This window comes from Octodon degus, unplaced genomic scaffold (genome assembly GCF_000260255.1).
Source record: "Octodon degus isolate 3935 unplaced genomic scaffold, OctDeg1.0 scaffold00021, whole genome shotgun sequence".
Taxonomy (NCBI): Eukaryota; Metazoa; Chordata; class Mammalia; order Rodentia; family Octodontidae; genus Octodon; species Octodon degus.
Genome location: NW_004524597.1, coordinates 20,707,082 through 20,727,373, shown reverse-complemented (window position 1 = coordinate 20,727,373; position 20,292 = coordinate 20,707,082). Strand labels below are relative to the sequence as shown.

The 20,292-nt window shown below is 40.4% G+C and overlaps 1 protein-coding gene across 1 annotated transcript in view; it reads right to left on the bottom strand.

The window, feature by feature from the left end:
* Positions 1 to 20,292, bottom strand: part of Cpne8 (copine 8) — a 250,510-nt gene that overhangs the window by 194,203 nt on the left and 36,015 nt on the right. Inside the window, exon 4 of the mRNA XM_023711426.1 lies at positions 19,474 to 19,547. Within this exon, the coding sequence (XP_023567194.1) occupies positions 19,474 to 19,547 (74 nt within the window). The remainder of the gene's footprint in view (positions 1 to 19,473; positions 19,548 to 20,292) is intronic.

Sequence of the window (20,292 nt, the reverse complement as noted above, 5' to 3'; positions counted from 1 at the left end):
ATATATATATTTGTTTTCACTACAAAATGGTCCTTTACTTATATCTCCCTTTTTTCTTCTGTTTTGTCAGACATGAGTGTGCCAGGACTGTTAGAAAAGCTCTATTTGGAGAAGTCTTTAAAGGACCTTTTCATACTTGATGCCAGTCCAAAGATTGTAGGTACTTGAATTCAGCAAAATAATCTAATATCAGGCTTTCACAGAGAGCAAATTGGTCAAGCAAGGGCCATGACTTATCCAGATGGCTGACAGTGACAAAAGATCCAGAAGGTGCTGTACATGGTTCTAGGGTAAATCCTGAGGGGATTTGACTGTCCTTATCAGACAGCAAAAGTTACATTTCAGTTATATAGTTCTTGCTTTAACTTTGTCTTAACCATACAGCAGAAAAGTATAACCATGACGTATGAAAAGTAAAGCTATATCAATATGCTGAGCTGTAAAAGGCTCAAGTCAACAACTTCGGACAACTGCCAGTTGTGTTGGAAACTCACTAATACTATGGACTATAAGCAAGTCTCTTCATTTTAAGGTATCCAGTTGTGAGAACTGTGTTACAGTAATACAAAACGGGCTAAGACACAATTATTTTAATAATCTTCCCAATTATTTTAAATTATGATATTTTAATATAAATATCTAAATTAAGTTAAATTAGATTGAGATTATTTTGGAAGTATCTAAGTTGTCTGGGCCATCCAGATCGCTCAGCAGAATAAAGTGCCTGCTTAGGCAGAGCACAGGGACTGCAGTTCGATCCCCGATGTGCCATGCTGGCCCTGTCCCCGGGGAGGCACACTGAGATGGCGATTGAGACTGGGCATGGTGGCACATGCCTGTAATCCCAGTGCTTGGGAGGCTGAAAACAGGAGGATCACTATGAGTCTGATCTGTGTACTGAGACCCTGCAGACCCTGTATTAAAAATTATACATATAGTCCAATAATTGTCTTGAAAAATATATGGTAGGAGATAGAACAGGAGGGTGGCTACGAACCTGTGCCCCTCATCTCACCACAAACACACTATATGGAGAGAACTCAAGCACCGATCGCCCTTCACAAGCACTACTAAGACCAGGTGAGAGACCATAGCACCTGGCTTTGCTGTAATGAAAAGACACAGCTGAAAAGAAAGGAGTAAATTGCCAACAATACCTTTCCCCCAACTTCAAAACCCCTGAAGCAAGATGCTCCCTCCTCAGATCTGAAACACTGCATCAGGCCCATCACGGCAAAGCCTAGTGCCAGGCAACATCAGGCCCCAACCCCTGCCAGGCCCTGCAGACTGAGCCTCTGGGACTAGACCAGCCAGATGACTGACCTCAACTGCAGACAGCAAAGAGAAAACCAAGGCTACCTGCCAGGAGGCAAGGCATGAAAACTAGGACAGAACCTAGTTTTGGAGTCCAGTGCCAGTGATGTGCAGTGAGACTCAACACTAGGAAGAAACCAAACATCCCACATGCAGGCCTCTGTGCCTACCTCGGGATCAGGGGGCCAGACTTGACACTCAGTCCCCTGATCCCATGGTAACTTGACATCCTTGTTACCACGGAGCGGACCTAAGCACAGGCAGTACCACCCTGCCCCAGATACACAGATCCCGGAGGCTATGAGGCTCAGACATGACCCAGATTATACCCTGCCTTGATAGGCAAGGAACTGCCTATACCCTGCCGCCCTTAACCTCAGGTAACAAAGCTTTCCCCAGCCAGTGGTGCTTACAGGCAGTTCTGAGTGTGTCCTCACAATTCACAAAAGGCAGATGTACTCCTCTAACATGTCTACATTTTTGCTTGCTTCATGTCAACTGCAGCATGGAACTGGATACACCTCTTAGAATACAGAGCTCTCTGAAGGTGTGAGATTGAGCTTGGTGCCAACTTTAATGGCCAAGGGACTGCATTCATCGACACTACTCCAAGCTCTGGCAGCACAATGCAGAGGAAGACTTCAGTCATTGAGGATGAGCACAAGATTTTGCCCTGGAACTCAATGTCCCTTTCCAAGGACCACTGCCAATAAATGGGATCTCTGGAACAGCCCAGGGCCAAGCCCATGACTTCACTCTGTACGACTTCTGTCCTGCCCAGTATTATCTGTGGCTCGTTGCAGGAGTCTTGGGCTCTGAACCCTCTTCAGTGTTAGATGTCTCACAGCAGAAAATCTGACTCCATTCATTACTGTGCTGCTCTTGGACTGTGCCCACAGTGCACGACCCAGCGAAGTGGAAGCAGTGGTCACGCGTGTCACACTGAAGCCTGTGGTGTGGCTCCATGGTGATTCTGCTCAGATTTGGGTGAACTTCTGTAGCCCAAGACTACAGGGCTGCGAATGTGAAAAATGCATTTTGGGATATACTGGCCCCAGGGAGATAAGACCAACTAATGTTCTGTGTACTCATCCAGTTCATGACTAAAAACATATCAACTAAAGATCTGGGACAACCATGGGCTTGGATTGCTCTCTAGTGCTGAAACAGCAGCATCACATCCGTAGCAAAATGACCATGGGCATCATCTAGCAATACAGAACCCAAAATTAGCTCAGACAAAAGGAAAAGAAAAAAGAGAAGACTGCTCCAATTTCTAGGAAGATAAGAGACGAATGTAGCCAAATTATGAAGCCTGGAAGAAAAACAAAATTCTCACCATGCAGATGATTTCATGTGTAGATCACTGCATAGAACAGGAATAAAGAATACAGCGGGGCGGTGTACACATCTGTAATCCCAGCACTCTGAGGGGATGGGGCAAGAGGACCATGAAATCAGCCCTACATGGGCAACTTAGCGACTAAGCAAGAACCTGTCTCAAATTTGTGAAAAAGGCTTTGGATATAACTATGAAAACCATACCTTCAATCCCTAGTAATACACACACACACCCACACACACACACACACATTCCAATTCAATGGTGCAGGGACTCGTGCCCTCAAGAAATGCTTATGGTACCAGAAGCCAAGTAGATAGTAACTAGCAAGTCCAAAATCACAGACGAAAGTCTTAAACTGCTATTGTTAAGGAAATTCAACAAGCATCAAAATAAGACAAATAAATAATTTAATACTCCAATGGAGAAACGTGAGAGAGAGAAGGAAATTTTTAAAAGTCAAATGTCAACCTTGAGCTGAAAGATACACTGAACGGAATTAAAAACCCAGCAGAAGGCATAAATAATAGCACAGAGCAAACAGAAGGCAAAATTAGTGTGCTCAAAGACAGGCTATTGGAAAATATACCATCAGAAGAGAAAACATAATGAAGAGAATTGAGGGAAGCTTATAAGAATGTTGAGACAGCATTAAAAGAGCAAACATTCAAGTTACAGGTTTTCAAGAGAGAACAGAGAACTCCAGAGGGGCAGAAAGCTGAGATCCCAACAGAAGACTTTCTACCCATAAAGGGGCAAATGTCCAGTGTACAGAAAACCCAAAGATCAGCAGTCAGATTTCATTCAACCAAGTATAGATGGATGCATAGGTTATCCTAATTCTCCTGACAGAATTTTATAGGGAAGGTGACAGAGGCACAACATTTTTACAGCAAGGAATGAAAAAAATGCCAACCAAAAATAATGTACTAGACCAGTGAGATAGCTCAGCAGACTAAGTGCCTGCTTTGGCAAGCACAGGGACCAGGGTTCAATCTCTGGTCCTGCATGCCCTGCCACCCCTGCCCCTAGGGCACACTGAGCCAGTGACCAAGTCATACCACGGGGTGTGGTGGTGCACGCCTGTAATCCCAGCTCTGGGAAGGCTGAAAACAGGAGGATCACCACCAGTCCAAGCTGCGTAGTGAACCCCTGTACCAAATACATAAATGAAAAATAAAAATAAAACTATCAATTGAAAGCATTCCTTAGAAATGAAAGAAAAATAAAGACATCCCTGGAAAATCACAAGCTGGGAATTTATCTCTACAGATCCACCCTATAAGGTATGCTGAAGAAAGTTCTTCCAACTGAAAGAAAACTAAATGAGTAAGGAGAAAACACTGAAAGTATAAGACACATTGGTGAAAGTAATTATAAGAACAAATTCAATTTCTTCTAATTTTGTAAAGATAGCGCACAAGCAGTTATATACCATTATCATGGAGTCTACAGAACAAAATGCTGTAATTTGGGCCTACCCCAATCCCACCCAGCCTGGAGCACTGCAGAGAGATAGGAGGTTGCTCGGGAGATCAGGACAAAGGACGAAGTTAGGTCATTAGGGCCACACCCTTGACAGGGATATTGAGACAGCAGAGTTGTTTCTTCCACTGTGTCCTGGCTGTCCCAGATAAATAGGCGTCCTCGGCCACACACTCCCATCATGCTATGCTAACCTTGAGGACCACAACTCCTACCTGACAGAAACCTCAGAAACATGAGCCAAAATCAAAATTTGTCCTTGTTAAGTAGTAGATTATCCCAGATATTCTATCACAGCAACCAGGAGCTGGCTGATACACAAAGAAATACTTAGTGCCTATACTAATGTGAGAAATAGGCAAAATAAAAAATTTAAAATGAAACATGAGCAATTAAAAATGTGGGGAATGAGGCCATGAAAGGGGAGAGATTTTCATGGCTACACTCTGCCTTTTTACCTTTACTCTTACTAGGCTGTTATAACAGCTTGTTATCATCAGAATGTGTGTGGCTTTTGCAAGCCCCATTATAACCACAAACCAGAAGTCTGCAATAGAGAAAACAAAAATAATAATCAAGGACTCAAAAGGCATGAGTAAATCACTTAGCCACGAGGAAGACTTTGGGGTGGTGGATAAGGAACTATACGCAATAAAACTAGAAAACAAGGCGCAGCACTGGTGAAGTAAGACCTCAGTGTAAAAGGACTAAGTTCTCTAAAAGAGGCAGAGTGCATTCAAAACACACTGGGCCGCCATTGTTGCTTCTAAGAAATTCACTTCATCTAAGAAAACACGCAGACTGAAGGTAAACAAATGGAACAAAATATGTCATGTAAATGGAAGCCACAACAGAATAGGATCAGCCATGTTTATAACAGATAACATATATTTGTAATCAAAAGCAGGAAAAGATAAAAAGCGCTCATTATATAATGAATAACATGAAATGAGAAGACACAGCTACCCCAAATAGAAGGTGTAACTGAAAAATATAATGAATGTTTAAATAATTTTTAAAAAATTGTTAAACACATTGCCATCAATCCCCCTCAAAATACTTCTCCTTCCTTTAAATATTTATCTCATCCATATAGGCTTTTTTTTTTTTTCCTTTTAAACAGGGTCTCCCTGTGTAACCCAGGCTGACCTTGAACTCACAGCGATCCTTCTTCCTTAGCCTCCAAAGTGCTGGAATTACAGGCATACACCACCACACCTGACTACTGTCATTTTCAAAAGCAGTTTTCATTATTTTTTTGTTTCTGGTTTTTGTTGTTGTTTTTTGTACTGGGAATTGAACTCAGGACCTTGCACGTGCCGGGCACACGTTGTGCCGCTGGGCTTTATCCCCAGCTGAAACCAGTTTTGGAAGTAGTTTTTTGTAAGGGTCATTCATTGCACTACATTGAACGCCTCAGCATCCTGAATCAGCTCAAAACTCCTCTAGCAAATGGTCATTTTCACTCTGGTGGGAAGTTAAGTCACTTGGAGCCAGGTCCAGGGAATACGGCGGCTGAGGCCGTGCTGTAGTGATGTCACGAGCCAGCTCTCCCGGTGCCACTCAGCACAGCACTTGCCACATTTTCTAACACACATCATAAAAACAAAAAAATATTCACTAAAGAAAACTTTCAGGGGCTGGAGAGATGGCTCAGTGGTCTAAAGCACCTACTTAGAACAAGCTTAGCAAAGCATCAGGGACCGCGGTTCAATCCCCCAGCACCACATGCCGGCCAGCCCCGCCCCCTGGTGGGCTGAGCTGGCCACACACACACACCACACACACACACACACACTCTCTCTCTCTCTCTCTCTCTCTCAAATAAATAAAAATTAAAAAAAAATTTAAAAAAAAGAAAACTTTCAGAACTTCTTCAGAAAGCGGCCAGAAGGATGGGACGCATGTCTGAAGCACAGAGGAGAATTTTAAGAAGGACCAATGGCAATGTGTCTCTCACTGCATTTGTTTTTAATTTAGACATTCTCTGTATATTTTGATAATCTCCTGTATATATCCACCCATTATCAGAGCATCCAAATGTCTAAAACAATAGCAACAGATATATGTAAGAGGAGAGATAAAACTCTAACACTATAATAATGCTCTAGAAATTTAATATCCAACATTTAGTAATGGTTAGAATAGACAGGAAACCAACAAGCAAAGAGAAGAGTGAAACTGCACCCTATACCAGATGTTCCTGACAGATCTCTCTAGAACATTCCATTCGACAATGACAAAACACATTCATCACAGCACATGAAATATTCTTTAGACTAGATCATCTGCTAGAACATGGAACAAGCCTCAACAAATTTAAAAGCACTAAAATCAAATCAGTCTTTCCTGATCACAATACAATGAAAGTAGAGATGAGTAACAAGAAAAACTTTTAACCATACAAATAAACAAATTGCACAACTGACTCTTGAACAACCAATAGGTCAAGAAAGAAATCAAGGATGATATTTAAACATTTCTTGAAACAAAATGGAAATACAACACACCAAAACCTATGAGAAATGGCAATATTAAAAGAGAAGTTTATAGCGTCCAATGCATACATCAAAAAGCAAGAAAGAGCTCAAACTATCTTCTGTTACATCTTAAGGAGCTAGCAGAAACAAAGAGAGACAGAGACATAAGAGAGAAAGAGAGAGGCCAGAGACAGAGAGGCAGAGGCAGAGAGACAAAGGCAGACAGGCAGAAAGAGAGGGGCAGACAGGCAGAGAGAGACAGAGAGAAAGAGAGACAGACAGAGAGACAGAGAGAGACAGACAGAGGTGGGGGAGAGAGAGAATAAAAGACAAAAGGAAGGAAACTCCAGAAGTAGAAGTTACAGGGGCCTGCTATGATTTACTCCTAAATTCCCCAACAACTACAAGCAGCGTCATGCATTCAGAGGTGGAGCTTTGGGAAGGAGAATGGGTCATGGGAGAGCCCCCCGGGAAATTGGCCATGAGGCTATGGGGCCCAGGTAGAAGAGCAGGTCCTCGGAGGCCCAGTCAGGGGAGCTACGAGCCCCTCCCTGCCCTTTCCTGTCTCACAGCTATGACACAGCACATTTCCTCAGCCCCAACCTTTCTGTCATGCCATCTCCAGGGTTAAGCTTGCCAGACCTGAGGTCAGACTCCTTAAACATTACCAAAATAAACCTCTCCCCCTTTAAACCACAGGCATGTGATATTTTGTCCCAAAAACTGGGATGAAAAGCAAAAATAAATGAAACATAGAGTAAAAAAACAATAAAAAAGGTCAATCAATCAAAGATTAATTCTTTGAAAAGATGAACAAAATTTACAACCCCTTAGCTAAGCTAAAACTTAGCGATGAAAAAGGTATATCATAGTTGCTCATTAGAGAGTATTAAGAAATACACACAAAACAATTGATAATCTATGGGCCAGGGAGATAGCTCAGCAGCATAAGGCCCTGAGTTTGATCCCTGGTACAAAAAAAAAAAAAAAAAGATAATCTAAAAACAATAGACAAATTCTTGGACAAGTATACCTTACAAAGATTGAATCTTAAACAACAGAAAAACAAACCAAAATAATAATGAATAATAAGACTGAATTAGTAATAAACAGTCTTCCAGCAAAGAAAAGCTCAGGAGAATGTGGCTTCTCTATTGAGTTCTATGAATCATACAAAGAAAAAATAATGCCAACACTTCTTAAATTATTTCAAAATAAGAAAAGCAATTCCTTCCAAACACATTCTATGAGGCTAACAATATCCTTTGTTTTTATTTTTTATATTAATTTCATTGAGAAAGAAGTAGCAATGAGACAGTTTCAAAACAGGTTATTAAGACAATTACAATAATTATTACATTGCATATTGTTGTCTTTGTAGTATTCACAGTACAAGATGCAGACACCTTAATTAAATGAAAAGTGGACCCATTCCCTTTAACTGAATCCTGGAGGAAAGTATTAACCTAACATTTATTTATTATTTTTAATAATTTTATTGTACAACAATATTCTCATACCAAAATCAGAAAAGAAAACATATAGAGAGGTGAGAGAGGGAGAACCAAAGGAAAAATTCTTGATGAGTACAGATGTAAAAATTCTCAGCAAAATACTAGCAAACAAAATGTAACTGTACATTGACAAGGATATTCAGCATTAGCAAGTGGAATTCCTCCTAGGGATACCAGGATGGTTTAATACATTCAAATCTGTAATTGTATCATAACATACATACAAGCAAAGAAAAAAAGATATGATCATCTTAGCTGATGAACAAAAGGCATCTGATAAACTTCAATATCCCTTCATGATAAAATCTCTGAAGAAATTACCCAGAAGGAGAAACACATCTCAACATAATAAAGTCTGTAAAGCACACACAATACTAAATGCAGAAAAGTTGAAAGCTTTTTAAAATCTGGAACAAGAAAAGGATGCACCCATTCACCACTTATATTAAATGTTGTACTGAATTTAAGCCATAGCAAATAGGTAAGAAAGAAAAAAAAAAAAAAACGCAGAAAGGGAACCAAATTGGAAGAAAGGATGTTAAACTCTTCTTTGCAAATGACATGGTTTCATACATAGAAAACCTGCAAGACTACATTAAAAAAATCACTATAAATAATAAATGAAATTAGCAAAGTAACGGGACACAAACTCTACATAAGAAATCAGTAATGTTCCTATACATCAGTAAAGAATTATCTATCGCTTCTTGGACTTTCAGCTAAGATCAAGTGTAGTAATGAATTATCTAAAATACAAATCAAGAAAGTAATCTTATTGATAACAACTTTAAAAAATACCTAACAATAAATTTAACCAAAGAAGTAAAGGAGCTCTACAACAAAAATTTTAAAACATTAATGAAAGAAATTGTAGAGGACATGTACAGACACAAATGCAAACAGGAAAGACTCCCAACGAAGCATGTGGAAGAACCAATACCATTAAAATGTCCATACTATTGAGTCAGTTCAGCCCCTATCAAAACATCAATGACATTCACCAGAGACTGTTAAAAAGGTCCTCAAATACATAAAGAAACATACACACACACATAGCCAAAGCACTCTAAAGCAAAAAGAACAAATCAGGTGGCATTTTACAGCCTACATGAGATCAAGATACATGATGAAGTTACAGCAGTCAACACAGCATGGTATTGGCATCAAAATAGACCTGAGGATCAATGGAATAGATTAGAAGACACTGAATCCTCTATGAACACACTCAGCCACCTTATCTTTGACAAAAGGGCTAAACATACTCACTGGAAGAAAGACAGCCTCTTTAACAAATGGTGCTGGAAAAACTGGCTCTCTACATGCCAAAAACTCAAACTTGACCCGGGTCTAACACCATGCACTAAACTAAAGTCAAAATGGATTAAAGATCTAAACATTAAAGCAGAGACACTAAATCTCCTGGAAGAGAAAGTAGGTGGAACTCTTGAAGACATAGGGGTAGGCAAAGAGTTCATGGACAGAAATCAAATCGCACGGGGAACAGTTGAAAGAATTAACAACTGGGACCTGCTCTTACTGAGAAGTTTTTTCACGTCAAAAGAAATTACCAATAAAGTGAAAAGGCAACCTACAAATTTGGAAGTAATCATGACAAATAAGTACTCAGACAAGGGTCTGCTCTCTAGAATATAAAGAACTTAAAAACACCAGCAATGGGAATGGCCTAAGAACAGCATCATGGACCAGTGGAATAGAATGAAAAGTTCAAAAGCCATCCTACACATCTATGGTCAACTGAATTTCAACAAAAGGATCTGAAAACCAAAGTCTTCTAGCTGTCTACACAATGGCAGTGAAACTAGACCCTTACGCCTCACCATTTACATAATGAACTAAAATAGGACATGTATATAGACCTGAGACCATGAAAGTACTAAAACAAGTATAGCAGAAATGCTTCTAGACCTTCTAAAGGGCATGAGTTTTCTTTAAAAAAAATCTAAAACCACAAGAAATTAAAGTAAAAATAAAGAAACAAAATTTCACCAATCCAAAAGGACCAGAGAAGGATCATAACAAGGAAAACAATAACCAGAGTAAAGAGACAGACTAACAAACGGGGAAAAAAGAATAAAAACTATATATCTGAAAAGAGACTGATAGCCAGAATATTCAAGAAACTTCAACACTCAACAGCAAAATGAAAACCTTCTCAATTTAAACTGGCAATACCCTTTACAGCCACTAACCTAAAGAAGACATTCAATGGCCAACAGGTATATGACAGCCATAATGAAAAATCACTCATTCCATGGAGAGTGGGCATTATCGAAACACTAAAGATAACAAATGCTAGAGCGGAAAGAACCCTTACGCACTGTTGATAAAGCATTATGGAGTTTTCTCAGGAAACTAAAGCTGGAATGACCACATGACCCCACATCCTCACTACTGGACATGCAGTCAAAGGAAATGAAATCAGTATGTTGAAACCATTCCCCACAGCCAACAAATAAATACACAAGCAACCTAAGAGTCCCTGATGTTTGGATAAGGAAAAAACAGCACCTATCCATAATGCACTACTACGTGGCCATAAAAATGAGATCCTATCACTTTGACAGCACAGATGGAAGTGAAGATCATTATATCAAAATAAACCAGACATAGAGATACATTCTACATGAATTCATCTGTGGAATCTAAAAAAACTACTGCCATAGGCATTTGGAGTACAGTGATGGTGGAAAGCATGTGGGGTAGGGAGAGATGGGAAGAGTCTGATCAGTGGGTGCTAACTTACAGCTAGGTGGGGCTAAGGAGTTCTTACGCTATTGGGCAGTAGAGTACCTATGAGTGATACATATGTATCAACACATAAATATGAATATATATATATATATATATATAATCAAAACACTAGGAAGACAGAGCTTTGAAGTTTTCATCATAAAGAAACATTTGAAGAGATAGATATGCTTAACCTGATTTGAGCACTGTACAGTGCATGTGTGTGTATCTCCCTTTACTATAAAAATATCTGTTGTTTATTTATTATTTCTTGCCCATATCTTGTAATATGAGAAACTACTTGCAGTAACAATACACAATGTTACTCTCCTAAAATCTTGTTTTGAGATTTTGTACCATTGTTTTTTTTTTCTTTAAAATAACTGATGTCAAAAATAAATAAATAAAAATATCTATTTTGTTTTATGTACTATTAAAAATAAACTTAATAAAATGTCTTTGATGTTTCTTTTTTCTTTTTTCTTTTTTTTTTTTTTTTTTTTTTTTGGCGGAACCAGGGATTGAACTCAGACCCTTGCACTTGCCAGGCAAGCACTTACTCTACTGAGTCATCTCCCTGGCTCATAATAAGAAGTAAAAGGGGAAAAGGGCCATAAGAAAGATAGATTATTGGGTTTCACAGGTGCAAGGGAGAAATAAATTCTACATGTGAGTTTAAGAATTGTAAGGCTGGGCTGGGGAGACAGCTCAGCGGCCTAAGCACCTGCCTGGCCAGCACAAGGACTCAGATTGATCCCTGGTACTGCATGCTGTGCTGGCCCTGGAACCCCAGGTGCATCATGCTGGCCCCACAATCGAGCACAGTGGTACAAATCTATAATCCCAGCACTGGGGAGGCTGAGACAGGAGGATCAGCACGAGTCTGAGCTGTGTAGTGAGACCATGTACCAAATACATACATACTACATACACACATGAAAAAAATTTTAAAAAGAATTACAAGGTTAGGAAATACTTATAAATAAACAAGCACATTAGCTGGGCTATGAAGAATTTTCCCATTCCTTTGGAATATGTGGAGTGTATTGTGTTATACAATTATTCAGCGTGGAGATGAATAAACATTAAAATAGCTCAATGTCAGTGAGTGAGGCAGAGCAGACACAATGTCAAGCTGTAGTAATTGGCATTTGACGCTAAATTTGTTTGCCTCTAAACTACAATCACTGCAGTTTATAAACATCTTTTGCCTGCCTGCATTCATCCCAGTCTAACTCAGGAAATCTGGAACCAATTCAATAATTTTCAATGTTTAAAATAGATTACTTTATGGGTAACTAAAATCAAACTCAAAGAAGTTAATTGCAACATTTCAGAGCCTCTCACAGCGAGATGCACATCCTTGGGGATGTTACGTTGCTATTTCCACTTGCCACTAAGAGGTTTTCATATTTCCATAATTTGTGGTATTTAAGTATCATTTCTAGCCCTGAAATTATTATGCAGTGAAAAATCATTTTAGTTATAAAAGATCCATTATTTCCAAGAGCTTTTTATAATTCACAATCATTAGATTGAATTTATTGAAGGAAGTATTTCTAATAGTATCAGAAATAATTTCAAAATTGCTGTTTCAAGTTCAAGTTAATTTTAAATGATTTTTCTATTTCTTTATTTGGATCATTTTTGGTTCATATTTTAAGATTCTTTGAGCCTATTCCTTACTGTTATCTAAAAGTAATTATCTAGACTAACACGAAGTTACTACATTCTGTTGGATAATACACCTTAATTCAAATGGAAACCCAACACAATGGTATTAGGATAATACTGACATCTCAATCAACAAACAGGTTACATAGACATGACAAGTTTGCTGAGAAAATGCTGCAGCTAAACTTCATACCCTCTGAGGGGGGGGAAAGAAACACACTATTCTTACTTATCCATTTGCTAACTATTGCCTAAATTGACAAATGGACAGATTTTTTTAATTATTACTAAAGTAGCTATATTTCTCTGCTCTGATTTCAAATATGCTGACAGCTATTTTCATGCTTTCAAAATAATGTTCAATCCTAAAGGCACCTTGTAAGAATCAGGAAAATAATTAAAAAACTTGTTTTGAAGACTCTAACGTCATAAAACAACAAGGCTGCAAAGACATAAGACCTCAGTGTTCTACTTCTCCCTGTTGAATGCACGCATCTCTGAATATGTCCTTCCATACAACATCTACTGTAGTTGTAGGAAACTCATCCTCCTATGCCACACTCTATCACAAAGGTCTTCCTCACAGGGAAATAAATCCTGCCTCTTCCTCTCCTGATCTTGGGCCAAAACTTTTGTTGCTATCTACACCCCCAAAGTAAGCACCCACCACCCCCACACACATTTCTAAGTGAAAACATTTTAAAAGTTTGAAGTCAATCATTGTGACTATCCCCCCTTCACATTTTTCAGAATAAACATTCCTTCATTCAAATAGCATAGCTTCTATCCTTGAGTTCAAGATCGAAGTCCTCCTCAAACAATACCTGGCTATTGGACGGGCTAAAATATAGAACTGGAAAGCAACTTCAATTTGCTTCCACCAGAGGAAAATGCAATAGTACTAGGTTGAATCACATAAAATTGCCAACACTCAACCATTACTGACCTACAAAAATGACAGGTCCTTATGGTTCAACATAATAGCATTATATCCCTTGAGGTAAGCACAACACATCTATCAATGCACCTCCAGACTGCATTAGCCTTTAAGCAGCTGTATAACACGTCCACTTCACATTGGATGTGAGGCCACATAAATCTCCCCGGTCATTTTCCCATCAACTGTTGAGCTTGGGCAAAGCATTTTACAGAATTCTACAATGAAGGAAGTAATTTATTTACTTGCCCCTTGCTCACTTTGTTTTATTTATTTATTTATTTTTTTGTATTTGCACAAGCTTAATGATAGCATTGCCTATGTGACAGGTACTATCAGCAGGTACCACTTGATAGTCAAAAGAAATATATGGGCTGAAATCACCACCATTCTTTGTGGTACGGGTGGGAAAAGAGAATCACTGAGCGGTCCAGTACACACCCTGGCTCTCCAAAGAAAACTGTCTTCCTCAGATGATTTTGTGGAGAATTAAGTAGCACAATGCATTTCATTGTTCTGCCCCTTTATTACCAGCAATTTCACTTAGCTGCTAAGTGCTACCCAGTGCAGGTCTCTTGCATCTGTACTTCCTTTCTATTCCTCCAGAACATTCTGTCATTCTTTAACACTTTTAACTGCTTTGCAACACTCAGTGTCAAGATACCCTCTTAAGGAGTGATATGGTTAGTGTTTCTCCCAAAGTTCTTGTGTTGGGGTCAGGGAGATGACTCAATAGAATAAGCATTTCCCTGGCATGCGCAAGGGCCTGAGTTTGATCCCCGGTTCTAAAAAAAAAAAAAAAAGTTCTTGTGTTGAAAACTAAACCCCCAAATCAAAAGTGTTGAATGGTGGAACCTCTAAGAGGTATTTAGATCAGGTCCTCATGAATGGATTAATTCCACTGCCTGGGAAGTGGGTTCATTATCAGGGCAGTGGCGACTGTGATAAAGAGGCATTCGTGAGGTTAGCACCCACCCTACTTACTCCTGTGCTTTCTTCCCCTTCTGCTTTCCAGCTTGGGGAAGAAGCAGTCCACAACCCTCATGAGTCTATCAGTTACCCAATCTTGGGTGATCTGTTGTAGCACACAGCACATGAAGATAACGGTATCTCTTCACCTTCCTTCATCAGTTTCTACCAATTCTCTGCAACTCTGAGTCTCATTTATCATTACTTCATCTATTTTTATGTTGCTGCTATCTTCCTTGTGACTGCCAATACTTTCTAGTCCTTCAAAGAGGAAAAAGTAAACTATCTTGCTTTATCACTGTTTTATTTTAATAGTATGCCACTTTTTTAAACTATAAACCTGTGTTTCCTACTTGTACTTCTTTTATACTGAAGTTTAGAAAAAAGTACTAAAGCCCCCACAGCTAACATAAACATATATCCCATTTCTAAAACCAGAAGGTGGTGGTTGGAGTCAGAAAAGGATTGTGCATTGTACGGTGCTCTAACTGCGCACAACCTAACATTCTACCTTTTACAACTAGGTAATTTTGGTCAAATTAAACATTCTGTACTTGTTTCTTACAAATAAAATAAGAACTGTACTAGCATCCAACCTCTCAAGGTTACTGCAAAAGCCTCAATAAGTGTGCAAGTTTGCAAGCAGTAGCTAACCATTACTATTATGAAAGAATTTGTACCTTAGGTAAGAAAGTTATATTTTAGTTCTTACATAACAGAGAAGCCTGAGGAGTTTTTCAAGCAAGGAATATTCTGGGCTGAGCCTACTCATCAACACCAGCTAAGCATGAGCCTCCAGGCCCAATTCTGAAATATATTACTGTCCAACCTCCCCTTATCTGATAAAGATGCAGAGTGATTTATCATTAGGGATTTACATTGGCCCACTGGATGGTTTGCACCTCGGGGTCCCCTCAAAGAGTCATGCACTCACAGGTGGGACTTGTGGAGGTGACTGGATCACGCAGCCATGGCACTCATTAGAGGACAAGCCCATTGATGGGGTTATAGCTAAATGTAATGTTGGGAGGCGAAGCCCAGTCAGAGGAGGTTGGTCCTGGCAGACGCAGCGGGGGAGGGTGTTAGCTTGCTCCTCCTCCTTCATGTTCTCTGCGTCCATCCTCAGTAACCCGTGGGGAGCTGTCCTCTAGTATGCATCCCTGAGGTATGCCTCACAGCCTCAGGACTAGGGCTGAAACTTCTACACACCAGAAGTCAAAATAATCTCTCTTCCTTTCCATTGGGGTTGGGTGACTGTATCTCAGTGAAGAGAAAGTGACCAAGAAGGCTCAGACACATGTCTGCCCTTATCTTCATTCCTCTTTGGTTCCTAAAATAATGATTCATTGTCTCACAATCCTGGTAAATTCTGAGCCCCAAGCAGTCGGCAACCTGGTCAGTAAGAGCAGTCACAGGCCTTCTGATGGGGGAACTGGACAGCGAACAGCAGGAGGAAGGACAGCTTTTAGAAGGCTATAGGAATGACGAGACAGATGAGGGAGAGACGAGGGACCAGCTCAGGAGGTGGTGGGGTGTGCACAAAGGAAGTAGCTCCTTTGCAAGTTCTTGCTGTGCTTTATTTTATCCACCGAGGAATTCATAGTGCTAGAAAACTGACGACTCAGTGAGAAACTTGGAGAAGAAGAAACTGATGACTACAATACGGTTTTATCGTTTGGCTGGCAATGTTCTTAGCCAATACGGCAGCAAACATGAAGTAGCCATACAGTCAGGCTGAGGAATCTACACTAGATCTTCACAGCTTGAGATAATTCCCAAAAACCATGTGCAGATATGTGGAAGTAATTAGGCAGGCTGCTACAACTGAGGTTAAATTTCCCCCAAAGCCGAGGTATAAAAGGTATGGCCCCCAGGGTGGTACTCTTGAAGGTGGAGGAACCCCTAAGAGATGGTGCCTAGTGGTGCTGTAAGACCTTCACCCTCTTCCTAAGTCTCTTCTGCTTCCTGATAATAAACAGTGCTTTGCTCCACTGGACACTCCCATCATAATAAGCGTCCTCTCTTAAAGCAAAGGAGCCAACTAGCTATGGTCTGAAACCCCTAAAACATGAGCCAAACTAAAGCATTTCTCTTCAGCAATGGATTACCTCAGATATTTGTACTGTCAGTCAACAGAAAGTTGACTACCACAGAAAATAAAAGTAGGTGGGTCTTCGCTGTTACTCTGTACCTTGTGAAGAAACCTTCGGAATTGGTTACAGGAGAAATGCAGAAGAGTTTGGAAGCATACACTGGGGAAATGCCAAAGGGTTGCACGCACAGCTTCCATGAGAGAGTCAGGTCTGGATGCTGAGAGGAATGCAGACAATCAAAGCTACCCTAATAATGCCTGGGATGGAAATGAACTACGGCCATCTTTGTGACACCATGGCAAGGGACACAGATGCTTTTCGTCCATGCCTTCAGACTGCCTGAGAGGCTGTGCTTAGAGGTGACAAACTAGTTCATCAGTCAGGAAATTTCAAGGCAACAGAGTAGACAGACTGAAGCACAGGCCTTGTGGCTGCTTTTGGCCAAATTTAAAGTGAAAATTAGGAGCAAGTTGGAGCAGACAGAAAGGTTTGCAAACTGTGCAGCTTGGCCAGAAAATGAGGTGCATGGGAAGCTCCAACCAAGGAGGGTGCAAGGATTTACACTGATTTAAAAAAGGAACCAAGTTCTTTTTCACCAGGATAAGAGTAGACATGCCAGAGGGCATCTAAAAAGCCTTACCCAAGGGCTGGCAGTATAGCTCAGCAGACTAAGCGCTTGCTTAGGTAAGCGCAGGGGTCAGGGTTCGGTCCCTGGCTCCAAATGCTGTGCCAACCCCACCCTTGGGTACACTGAGGCAGCGATAGAGTCTGAGTGTGATGGTGCATGCCTATAATCCCAGCACTAGGGAGGCAGAAATCAGGAGAATCACTATGAGTCTGGGCTGTGTAGGTAGACTCTAATGACAAAAAAAAAAAAAAGTCTTCCCCATATAATATAGGCTTAAAGATGTAGAAATCAAATTTATTTTAAAGAACACAAGAGAGTACCCTGGGCACTCTCCACTCCCAGGACCCACTAAGGAATCACTTCCTCATAATCATACGTGTCTCAGGATGCCCCACTACTGCTCCATCTGACAGCAAAGCTTCGCATCATCTCTGTGATTCAGGCTCAGGCAGGCTAAAAGCCAGGGTTATGGGATAATGAAGGCTTCAACAAGACTTCAGAGGAAAGCCCAGCATGGCAGCAATGAGCTGCAGAAAGCGGCTTTGGACATGGAGCTGTGGTAGTAAAACCAATGCTGCAGTGCAGACCCAGGGAGCTGGAGACACTAGCCGCATGCGGCAGACATGCAAGCAGAAACAGTCTGCGGGACCTGGTGGTCTGCAGCCAGCAATACGACAGGGCATGAGGCTGCTCAACCCCCAGGGCCCGTGTGCCTCTAAAGGCCTGCTATGGAGATTCACGATTTAATGTTTGCCCTCCTGAGTTCAGTTCTTGTTTTGATCCAATTCCTCTCTATCCCTGTATTGCTCCCTTTGGGGACAGAATGTTACCCTTTGTTTGTCCATCACTGCATTAGGGTGTATGTATCTTCATGTTTCCTGTTGTGTTATTATTACAGAGGCTCATGGCTCAGTCTGCCTTGTGTCTCAGAAGAGACTCTGGACTTAGCTTGAGAGCTATGCACAAACACTTAAGCTTCTGGAAGTCCTGGAGATGAACCAAATGCAGTGTGCACCGTAAGATGGGCGTGAGACCTCGCTGGGTAGCAGCACGGGGCTAGCAGGTGCATCGTTCATTCCCCCCAAAGGCCTGTGGTTTAAAGGTGGTCATCAACCCAGTGCTATCAGGAGGAGTGTAGGTGGGACCCGGTGGGAGGTCCCTGGGTCAGTCAGGTGAGCCCTCAAAGGAACAGTGAGACCCCAGGTCCCTCACTGCACATTTTCTACTTCCTAGGGATAAGGCGAAAAGCTTTGCTCTATCACAGGGTCCTGCCACGACGTGTTATCTTCCAATTTAAAGGGCCGAGGAATCATGGGCTGATCCTCTCTCTCTACAGCTGTGAGCCAAAATCAACCTTCTCTTTACACGACAGAGTTAGCTCGCGTATGTGTCACACACGCGGCCAGCGGACTAACAGGTAGCACAGTGGTGCTCAGTATCCCAGTGACCCACAAAGTCATCACTGTAGGAGCAACCTGCAAACTGTTCTTCCCTCCCATTCTGAGAGTAAGTTACAGATGATTTATTCTCACACTCCTCCTCACAACTGAGACACATCAACAAAGTGCCTGGCACAAAACAATTTCTGACAATAGCACAACTCTGTAGAGAAATCTAGCCAGAAACTGTAACCTCATTAAAACAATGCACTGCCTTCCTGAGACAACCTGCAGACACAGGCAGACAGAAATGCCTTTATTTTTAATTTTATTTTAATATGCTCTCCCGCCTGCCTTTCAGCAATCATCCTTTCATTTGAATATGGAGCAACTCTAAGAACTCAGCTAATTAAAATAATATTTCAGCCTCTTTGCCTTTGTTTCATAGAACAATGTATACTGTGTTTGTGTAAGGAAACTGGGTTTCTACTTTATTTCCAAACCCTAGATTGCTTTTGGCAAAAAGTATTTACAGGTGTTGTTTGACATCAAGTACACCACTTAAAATGCCCTTATGTGGCATTTTATCAAAATCAACAATTTGACCTCTATAGGGAGACAAAGCCCACAGAATTAAATTATATGTGGAATCTTGTCAATCAGATAACAATATTGTAGACCTATGTTTAGCTGAGGAGAATACAATCTAGAATATTGAATAAGCTCATAAATGAACTATTCTTGTATTCAGTATTATAAAAATATAACACAAAAATAACTTGCATAAAATGAAAAAGAAACTCAATTGTTGGGTTGAAAAAGACAATGAAAACCAAGGAAGTTTCCCATTGTGGTGACTTCTACTGCATCCTCCGGCACAATTATTTTTAATATATCTTTATCTTACCTCTCTCCATTCTTTATTCCCCACTCCTTGTACATATAAGACACAAACTACAAGAGAAGAAAAGTACATGTACATAAATCATGAGATAGGACCACATATAATTTCCTTTTTAGCTATCAAAGCTACATCAAAATTAAATGCCTGACACCAAGTCTTAGCTTTGCAGGAAAATTGCAGTAAATCAGCAAATGATTAAAAATCATTTTATAGAAGCAAAAAATAAACTATATCAGATCTTTGAAACTTAATATACATATGGTAATTACTAATAGTGAATCTACATTATGCTATAGATGTATTTTTAAAAAAAATAGCTTGATGATTTGAAATACTTCAGCTAAACTCTTTGAAACATAAAGTTCTCAAAGTCATCACAGATGAACGATCTGGAGGAAATGGTACTCTACATATAGCACATAGAACCATCCTCAATATTTGCAAACAGGTTAAAATAAATCAAGCTGGCCTGATAGCTCAGCAGACTAAAGTGCCTGGTTAGGCAGTGTGCAGCGGGTTCAATACCCAGTGATGGAGACTGGGTGTGGTGGCATGCACCTATAATCCCAGCACTTGGGAGGCTGAAAAAAGGAGGACCAGTACAACTCTGGTCTCTGCTGTGAGACCCTGTAGACCCTGTCCTAAATACAGAAAGAAAAAAAAAGCAACCCAAAAAAATCAAGAAAAGAAGTCTGAGAAAGGTTGAGGGATGTGAACAAAGGGAAAAGAAGTGTCCCATCCTCTTGACAAAGGAGCCCCAAGAATTGTTTTTAATTTTTTTAACCTTTTATTGATTTACTTATTTGGTACAGGGTATCACTA